General features: G+C 48.0%; 1 protein-coding gene across 1 annotated transcript in view; it reads left to right on the top strand.

Annotated features, from left to right (window-relative positions):
* The window catches only part of GALNS (galactosamine (N-acetyl)-6-sulfatase), a 40,399-nt gene that overhangs the window by 12,814 nt on the left and 17,282 nt on the right, over window positions 1-10,303 (top strand). Inside the window, exons 9-11 of the mRNA XM_010136258.1 lie at window positions 3,585-3,624; window positions 3,732-3,828; window positions 6,198-6,300. Of these exons, the coding sequence (XP_010134560.1) occupies window positions 3,585-3,624; window positions 3,732-3,828; window positions 6,198-6,300 (240 nt within the window). The remainder of the gene's footprint in view (window positions 1-3,584; window positions 3,625-3,731; window positions 3,829-6,197; window positions 6,301-10,303) is intronic.

Genomic DNA, 10,303 nt, shown 5'->3' with positions numbered 1-10,303 from the left:
GGGTGGAAGGCTCATTCTGCTGGCGGGCTCTGGCAGTTCGTTAATATTTATTGCTATGTAGGGTGGGGTTTTTTGTTTCTGTGGACGGGTACGCTTGTTTGCTGGAATAAAGGAATACCTTTTGGGTCAACCACAAGAAGTGGGGTGACAGGGTTGTGAGCGCTCGACAGGCTGATCTGCGGGTTCTGGGGGGAGAGGGATGCCTCGGGAGTGCGTGTTGCTCTTGGTATCGACATCCAGTTCATTCTGGTCTCGCATCAGAGTATTTATCCACACACAAACAGCCTTCCTGCAGTTTCCTCCTCAGTTACGTTTTCCAGGTGAATTCACAACAAATCAGCGTTTCAACATTCCCCACATCACATCTGCCTTCTGGAAGGATCCAGCTGGAAGAAGAAGGGGCGGGGGGTGGGGGTGAGAAAAAAGAAAAGAATCCTATTCTGTTGGTATTTGAATCCTTCTCCTCTCTTCCCTCACCCTCCTCCCGTTCCTCTCTCGCGCCTGCTTCCTGAAGGAGAAAAGAACATATCAACCCAAAGACAGCACTGCAACCTTTTCTTCACTATCTCCCACGGGGCGCAAATTGAAATTGAATTAGACAGGGATATCAGGTCTGCTCGCTGTGATAACTGTAAAAGGATTTTATTTAAAAACACCCTGACATTTGTTCGCCCAGTTTCAAATATTTAGCTTTCCTCCTTTCCATTCCTGGTGGGGGCGACTTTATTAATTGTCGCCTTTGATTCAGAGTTAAAGCTTGAAAGCGCTGATAACAGCAGCGGTGACTATTTCTTCTTGCGATGTGGCCCACAGCAAAAGGATTTCATTTTCTTAAAGACGTTATGTGTATACGGAGAGTTTATTAAAAAGAGGGAGGGGGGAGGGAGGGGGGGAAGAAATCCGTTCTTACGTGCGTAATACCGGCTGTTTCTCCCTGATATGAGCAATATCTGATCCCACTCTTTTTTTATATAGTATTTATTTTCTCTGGGCTGTTGCCCTCTCTGGATTTTTCTTTTTCTGCTCTGGAAATAAATAAATAAATAGCCGGGAAAGGCGACGGGAATGAAAGCGTGCTGTTGACAGGAGAAAATGGTAATTTTTTTATTTTTCTCTGAAAACACTTCAAAGTTTTATATAAATACTAACCTTTTTTTTTTTTTCCCCCCTCTTCTTCCATGTGGTGCTGCAGAACACAGATAAATCCAAGTGGCTGTGGCATGGGCATTTAATTTCCTTAAGAAGTTTTCTTTGCTTCACAGAAAAATGTTGTCTGAGACCAGAAACGTAATTGGATGATTAAAGAGAGTCATCTACATCTGGTTATGGTTAATAAGGGCCAGGACAAGAAGATCAAGGTGGCCCCCCAGGATCGTCACAACATGATGTGCAAATTAGGTGATACTAGAGGCAGGAGTCTCAGGTCAGCAGTGCCTCTTGCTGCCTGTTATCAAGATCGAGGCAAGGGACTGGAGCGACAAAAAAAGCAACTTTTAGATTTGCCTTCTAAATTGCGAAAGGTCTAATTAGAGGAAGTCACAGACACCCGTTTGCCTGCCCGCTCCTGACGTAGCAGTTGGCAGGGAGCAGGCGTGTGCCAGATCTCCTCTTTATTAGATTCTAGCTCTGCATATGGTGCTCTGCTGACCCCGCCACTCTCCAAAGGCATGCTCGGGCTAAATTAGCCGGCAGATGAGCCTACGAGGGACTGAGCATCTTTGCTGAGATGCTGAGCGTTTGTAATGCCCTTTGACTTCAGAGGGAGCATGAGGTTCCCAGCACCAGTGGCTCCTGAAGCTGCCTGGCCCAGTAGGGAGCGAGATGATGGAGAGGCTGCACCAGAGTGTCAGAAGATCCCCTGTCCTTTTCTCCAGGCAGAGAGGGAATTCCACATATCCACCTGCTTTTTGAGAGGGGTTTGTGGGCTCAGCTCTGTCACTGCCTGAGGACAGTGCTGAGCACAGCCTCCTTCAGGCTGCAGCAGTATCATGGAACCATAGAACGGGGTTGGATGGGACCTTTAAAGGTCATCTGATAAGGCTTAACCTCAGACTCCCAAGACCTTCTGCACAACCTACTGATCTTGATCAACTGACCCAAATGCTTTCCTGGGCAAGGGTTCCCATGGTCAGGCTTCCTCTCGTGCCTAGAGCTTTGCATGCACTTTGGTTTCTCCTGCGGAGTCGTGGAAGTGTTCTCGCATGCAGCTTTAATAGTATGTGTTCCTGCCAACACCTTTTGATGAATGGAAGCCATTAAAATTTGGAATTACTGTAATCAAGTAATGGGATATTGTAATGTTAAACTCGTAATTAGTCCCTGCATGTTGCTTTCTCCAGGTTTTCTTTCAAATTATTAATTCTTCCTTTGTGTTCCCTTTTTTCAGCCTGGTCTCTTAATAAAAGGCCATGGTCCCAGCCAAAATAATGTTTTCCGTTTAGTTTTCTCTCTCTGGAGCCAGCACCTCACAAAAATTCATTTATCATGTTCTCATTCGTTGTGGTGTCAGCTCGCAGGCTGCTTGTGAGTAGAAAGAGGATCCAGCGATAAAAAGTCTTTGATAGTCCCGGCATCGTAATGTTCACACTGACATTCACAAGGCTGCTGCCAGGACTTGGATTTCGGTCAGAAAGTGCTTCTGTACGTACAGATGTGGGCTTGGCTCAGATGGCTGCTTCTTTCCCAACGAGTGGCACGGCTGGGAACGCTCCTGGCGTGTCATATCTTGTGCTGGTGCGTCCTGGTGCAAAACGGTCTTGCTCTTGATTTGCACATGTCTGCTTCAATTTAGGGTGTCACTGGCTAACGGAACTTCCCACTGGAGCCTACAGGAACAGGGTGGGAGCAGAGACGCAGGAAGAATCAGAACAGACCTCTTCTTAGAGGTTTAAAATATAAATAATTAACTCCAGAGAGATAAGCATGGCTTCTGAGTAAGGAAAAAAAGAAAAAAAACCCAAAAAACCAAGGGAGAACAAAAAAAAAAGCACTTGCACATCTCCATTGGAGCCAAACCCAGATGTTTTTCTCCCTTATTAAAATTTATACTAAAAATACCACAACTTTACAGTTCTTGAATTGTTGGAAATGGTTTGCAGATGAAGTCATCAGGCTCTTTTTGTTAGTCTCCATCTATCCCTGAGCTTTCTGGGAGCTCTCTCAGGGTATTCTGCACTCCAGAGGTGACCTGGGGAGGGAACAAATCAAGGGTTTTCTTCTCCTTGTTTAAGTGCTGATTTTTCAATCCACAAATGACTTGGAATTTGCTAAATTAAGTTGAACTCTGTGAAAACATGCTCCTGTAAAGTGGCTACATAGAGAGAAGTGAGAAGAGAAGAGAATGAGGAAAGGAATCAAAATGCAAATGCTCCCTAGAGGTGGAGGAATATGGATCATCTCCTTTCCCTCATTATTTTCACAGGAGGTTTGCTGGTGACCGCAGCACCGTAAAGAGAGGAATTCTCACAAGTCACGTAGCAGAGGAGGGTCAGGAAGCCGGACTTTGGCTTTGGGGGACACCAGCCTGTTTCGTCTGGGTTTTTACGAAAGCCTTTTTTGCAAACACGTCTCTGTTGCTGTTTCAGGTCAGTCATCAGCTGGGCAGCGTGATGGATCTCTTCAGCACCAGCCTCTCCCTGGCGGGACTGCGGCCTCCCGGTGACAGACAGATTGATGGCATCGACCTTTTACCTGCAGCCATCAGCTGGGCGGGTGGATGGATCTCTCCAGCCCCAGCCTCTCCCTGGCGGGACTGCGGCCTCCCGGTGACAGACAGATTGATGGCATCGACCTTTTACCTGCCATCTTGCAGGGCAAGCTAATTGACAGGTTAGTTACGAGCCCAGCACCCGACCCCCACCTCCACACTGCAGCCCCACCAAATTTCGGTCTATTTTTTAAATTAAGTTACAGGAATATTCTATAAACCGCGTTGACGCCTCTCGCTCCTGCTCAGTGAGGCGAGGTAGCACCAGGGCTTTATGCTGTGTGCTGATTCGCGGGTGGAGCAAGCGGAGATGGGATTTCCTGACATGTGGCATGTTGCCATACAGTGGAGTCTGGGGACAGATGAAAATGTCAGGGGGTTAGCAGGGATCCCTGGAACAACATATGGTAATAGGGGAGATAAAAGCCTGAGAACTGGAGCCTGGGAAGGGTTGAATACATTATTTATTACTGGGAAAACATCCAAGAGTATGGTGGGTCTTTATAGCCCCAGCTTGGGAGAGGTTGGAGGGAGAGGCTGGGCTGCTGTGGGTGAACTGGAAGCCCAGCTCCTCCCAAGGTCCTGGTTCTGTGGATGCTTTCATGAGGGTTAAAGACCTGGCATCTTTATGGGCTGTCAGCGGTTGGGTACAGGCCCTGAGATCTGATGGCAAACACCCTCGCCTCTCGCGTTGGCAGGGTTGGGGGTCAAGAGAGGGCTTGTAGCTGTGATTTTGATGAGGAATTTGGCAGCCTGGGATATCTGAGTGCAAAGATGATGTGTGAGATAGCGAGGAAACGTACGCATGGAAAACAGGGTTGAGTTCTGTGTTGGACAGGAGACTTTGTTCTGTGGAACTGCTTTTGTATCCATTTATTGAAGAATTGAGTGAGACAATTACCTGAGAGCTCAGGCAGTGGTGACATGAGGCGCTACAGGTTCCTCAAACACAGCCTGTGACTTCGGAAAGTTTGTAAAGCTTCTTGGTTGGTTTAAGAGAATTTCACTGCAGTCACCAGACCCTTGGGACTGGTGCTGTTTGTGCCACAGTAGCAGTCGCTCAAGGTGCATCATGGCTTTTTTTCCTTCTTTTTTTTTGCCCCCAGACCTGTCCAGGTCACAGCTTCCACAGCCCCCAAAATCTTTGGAGGAGGTGCAGTCCTTGTGTTCTTTCAAGCATTCAATCAAAGGGGCACCTGACGGCTTGTCCGAAGTGTTTGCTGCGAGGACAAAGGATCTTCCTGTACTTTGTGGCACATTTGTTGAGGCTTTTTTTGATGGGATGGTTTAGATCAGGTTCTGCGCCTCAAGCTGCCGTGATTTCCCCGGTGTTCCAGGCACAGGAGTGGGCTCTGCTGGCAGCAGCGTTGCCCCTTTGTTCGCCGCCAGTTCCTGGTGACAAAGGACAAAGGCTCGTTGTTTGTGCAAGGAACCTACAGGCGAGACTGCGATTGTAAAACAGATCCGAGGCCACTCTTGTCATTTAGACGAGGATATTTTGATCTTATCTCATATTTAGGGACTGTTTTTTCAAGGCGGCATCTCCCAGAGTGAGTAGTTTTTGCCGAGTGGCGTCTCTGATCGAAAGACAAAGATGTATTTACCCTCCCGACAGTGACAAACAGTGTCACCATCTCACCCTCTCAGCAGCCCGAAACAGCTGGAGGGAAGAGCTGACTATGTCTGCTGTCCTCTTGTGATGAGCTGCACCAACAAATCAAACCTCTCTCCGTTTCAGTCTGTTTCAGGGGAATTTTGGACTGTTCCCTCACAAATCAAGAGCGTGTTACTGGGGAGACCAACAGGATGCTGCTGGGATGCCCAGGGAAAGGCTTGTGCCTGTACACGGGTGCATTTCCCATGTGTATTTTTAAGGAGGAAAAACTTCCGGGAAAAAATTGCTGTTTTCAGTGGTGATGCAAGGGAGATTTGGGGAAACAAAAGAGGCAGAAGTTAAAAATCAAGCAGGTCTGGCTGCCAGGTTTTTCCATATGGAGTTTTTGGGAGATGTCATCCAGAGCGGGCCAGCATCTGGTGTCCTCCTCGGCCACCCCGTCCGTGCGCCGCTAACGACACATCACTTGGTGCTGCCGTAAAGAGGAGGCTGAGCACCGCCGAGCCCGTGAATCCCTGTTTCGCTCGCACACACGCGCCACTTCTGAGACATTTGGTGTTTAAATCGACACGCTCCATAGGAAATAACAGGGTCTGATAGTTCAAGGATTAACAATCCCTGGCAGCCAAGCCGTATAATGTTTCATTCTTGTGCCCTGTGAGCTCTCAACTTGATGAACACTTAAAAAAAAAAAAACCTTAATTGAAAATCTTGCAGTGGAGACTACGAGGAGACAGCCTGTTTCTGCCTGATAGCCAAGTCGGAAGCCAGACGCCATTAACGTGTTTGTCTCCCTTATCAGCGAGGCTGCCGCGGCGGAGGCTGCCCAGGCCCGGCACGTTGGCATTTCTCATGCGGCTTTACTCTCCTCCCCAGGCCCATATTCTATTATCGTGGCAACGAGATGATGGCAGTGAGAGTCGGGCTGTACAAGGCTCACTACTGGACCTGGAGCAACTCCTGGGAGGAGTACAGCAAGGTAACAGGACCCGCACCCCGGTCTCATTCGTTCTTCTGGGGAAAAATAACCCGTTAAAGCAGAGTCTGGCACTGGAGCACTCACAAGCCACCCTTTAGTCACAGCCTCTGAAGAGCTGCCAGATCTGCTGCAAAATGTGAGGCGACAGCACCCCTGGGCTGATGTCAGAGACAGGCAGGGGAAACTCAGCACAGCCTGGGTTGTCCCGAGTGATCCTCCCTTTAAGCAGCCCTTTACAGCCCTTCATACTCAGCATCTTCCCCTGCGGAATTCCGAGCTTTCCGTGGCCCTCTCCAAAGCCTGCAGTCCAATGCTGCGTCGATCAGGCGCCCCACAACATCTCATACAAAAGACCCGGTGCCTTGAACTATTCGGATGGAACAGGGATGGGTTTGGTGGTGGATTTTTTACCTCAAAAGGGAAAAGGAGAGCGGTAGGAACCGCACGGTGGAAAGATCAGCGGTCGCTGAGCACAGTACACGAGTTTAATCTATTACCGGCGCTTTGGCAAGCCCGTATCACACTACAAGAAGTTTTACATTTTATTTGCCGCATAGGCAGAACTTTTGTAATTTCCTGGCTGATCTTCTCACAATTGGGTGTTAAGCACCGTTGTTTTTCTTTTGTATCTTTCTTGCCTCAGACGGACTCGGCTCTGGGGCTTTTCTCGAAGGGCAGGTTCACACATGAGCCTCGCTGATGATACCTTTAGACGCGAACGAAGCGCGGCACGGCGCAGCTCTCAGCCATGTTGACAGCAGGCTGGTATCAGGAAGGGGAGGGTTGTACGATTTTATTTTTTCTTATGTCTGCATTTATTTATTTATTTTACTCACGGTGGGTCCTCAAGGCATCACAGGTGCAGAAATAAGTGCTGCTGACATTTGTGGATATAAAAGCGCATTTTTTTCTTGCGTTGGGATGTCCTGAGGGTAGAAGGAAACGTCAGCTCCAAGGGAGTCATTTCCATTCCAGGCTGTAAATATGCACGTTTGTCTTTTTAAGACTGGAATGCTCCGGGAGCCAAAGTTTCTGTTGTACCCAGAGTGAGAAGGGAAGGAAAGCAGCTCCAGAAATGCGCCGCATGCTCTGTCTCGATGCTGATTCTATGCAGAGAGAGTGAGATAATGTATTTGTCTAGGTTAGCAGGCCGGTAAAAACCATCTCTCGCACAGCATGGAGGATTCTCCCTGTGTGAGAGACATGAGGAGCTGGTACATACGTGTGGATGGGCACGTGAGCGGGCTCAGCCGCATGCTTCTCCCACGCATGTGGGAGGTAATGTCACACATTGTCATACGAGCACATGGGCACACTTAGATACCTGGCTGGGAAATAAATAATGGCTCTGTTGCTCTAAAGTTATTTGTAGGTGTGTGAGTGTGTGTGAGCCGTGATAACAGGGACTAGTTACTCATTTCCAAGGCTCTCCTGCCATGAGCAGCAGCAGTTGTGCAATTAAGGGATATTTATTTCTTTTTAAGCCTTTGTTTAACTCCTCTCTGATAACAGTCAGCGATTAGAGTGTACGTCTGAGAGATGATTAAAAATGCACTTGTTTTCCTGCAGCTTGTAGCGCCTGTGGAGGAGGTGGGTGAAACTGGAGCACGTTAGTGGACAGCGCAACCGTTAACAATGCGCAGAGGAAGCCAAGGCTCCTTGTGTCTTTGAGCCATTAATTACAAACCTCTCAGGTTTAAAAACAGAAATAAATCAGAGCACAGAGCAGTTCCACAGCTCCACTCCTGGTTTGGGAGTTCTGGAACCTCACCTGACCGTACAGGCGCCTCTTTCAGGGACTGGTTTCTCAGCTGTATTGATATTGGACAGTGGTTCTGCTGCTGGAATCAAAAAGGCCAATTTGCTTTCTAATTTAATTTGAAAAATGAAATACGTGCAGGTCTGAGGGTTAGGAATTCTGACTGTCGGCGGGTTTGCTGTTCGATAAGTTTGATTTGCCATCCCAGTAGAACTCCAGCTAATGAGGCCTTGTTAATGGTGTGACCTTTAGCGTGAGTCCTCACCTCACTGTGAATCCAGTGGGATGATTTATTAAACTTTCAAATATGAAACTTGGGAAAAAAAACCCCAAAGGTCCAAACTCACACCTGGAATAACCAAACGTATCTGGCTGGCGTGTGGAAAGGGGTCTGAAGTTGGCCAAGTGGGTCAGAACAGCTGGCCGCAGGTTTTTAAGAGGTTTGTTTTATGGATAGTCAAGGATCTCGAGATTTTGTCAGATTGGTTAGAACGGGGTGTGAGTCAGTGAAGTGATGAAGTATATAGAGACAAATAAAAACAGGCCAGAGAGACACGGGCCACAGAAAGCAACGCCCAGGAAAGCAGCACAGGGCAGCGAACGCTCCTCTCTGTGTGGCACTGGGACTGTTTACACTGGAACGACCCCGTGCGAGCAGATTTCCAGTCGTCTTAGACTCCCATGACATTAACATGCCCTTACTGGTCTGCAGCCCCTGCCTGCTGGCCTGGGATTAGAATGTGTCATCTTCCATCTGAACACATCCATTCCATTAGAATGTGTTCTTCCTTGTTTGGTTGTTTGTTTATTTGGTTTTTAACCCCCTAGCAGTTTTTTTCTAGTCTGACTCCTCTTGTAAGCTCTCGTAGTGCTGGAGGATACCTTGATGCTGTCTTTTTCTGCTGGCTCCACCTGATTATTGAGGGGATTCTCCAATGTTTAGTCTCGTGAAAGCACACCGGGAAGGCTCCCTCGACCGAGGCAGGTGAGAGGAAGCACTCGGTGGGGTATTTTTCTCTTAGATTGCTGGTTTGGGTCTGTTTATCTGGATTCTATCTATCTCCTTTGGTATAGGTGACTCATTTTCACACGGTTTGACATCTCAAGAGGTGATAAATGAGACAGAGGGATATGAAAGGAAACTTTATTGAAAACTATCTTTTTAAATGGTAGAAGATTTTTTGTAGAGGGAAAGAACTCTTCTCCCTGCACAGACCTGAGTCCGTTCTGCTCTGGGACTGGTGGGTATCAGCACATAAGCTCTTCCACCACCTTGCTTCTCGTATAAAAACCAGCAGTGGTAAAACCGGCCACGAGTGTGGTGTGTTGGAGCAGAAATAAGAACTCAGCATAAACCCCTTGTACGGTGTGAGACACGCAGGGCTTTTCCTGGAAATCTCCTGTAAAATGCTATTCCTGTTGCACTCCTCATCCATCCACCCTTTCAGCCTGTAAGTCATGCTTGGTCGTTACCAAACTGGAACGGATTTGGACCAGATTGTTCCCATTCCTAAAGTACAAAGCTGGTACGAGTTAGTTTGTCCACTGGCTTGAAGGGAGAGGCACACTGCAGCTTCCTTGTGTGGAAGGAGAGGTCTGAGAGGGGGAAGGTGGGTATTCGCTGTGGCTTTATCTGATTAGCCAGCAAGTCCTTCAGGAGTTGCCTGATTTAATGCTCTGGAGAGGAGACAGGAGGTTGACAGGAAATTTCCTGCTCTCTGCCTGCCACAGAGACGACCCAGCAGAGAATAGTTCTTGTGCCCTCCAAGAGCAGTGATGCAAGAAAGGGGAAAAAAATTAATTAAGAAAAAAAAAATGTGGAAAACGCCTTTTGGTTCATGGGCGAGTGGCCGATAACATCAACCTTTCTGCTGTCAGCTTAGTAGCTCGTTAGTGGCCTTCAGGGATTTTTCAGGAGAGCTCCTGTGTCTTTAAACTACCAGTGTGGGTGCCTGCCAGGAGACCCTATTGTTTTAGTGTGAAATGCCAAAGGGGTTATTCCTGCCGCACTCTGTCTGATTGCCCTTCTCCTCGACGTGAAGGGATCGATAAAGCCTTTTCTGCGAGGGGGATGTGAAGTCAAGTAGAACCTCGCAAATAATGACATTTGATTGTGGTCCTCGGAGCGGACGAGCCAGCCATTGATCGCTTCTGCTCCAGAGCTGCTGCGGGCTCGCTCGCCTGCCCATCTTCTGGGGTCTCTTCCAGACAGTTAACACATTAGAAGCAATTTTTGTTCAGCAG

This window comes from Buceros rhinoceros, unplaced genomic scaffold, assembly GCF_000710305.1.
Source record: "Buceros rhinoceros silvestris isolate BGI_N320 unplaced genomic scaffold, ASM71030v1 scaffold3495, whole genome shotgun sequence".
NCBI lineage: Eukaryota > Metazoa > Chordata > Aves > Bucerotiformes > Bucerotidae > Buceros > Buceros rhinoceros.
This window is presented reverse-complemented; position numbering and strand designations above follow the sequence as displayed.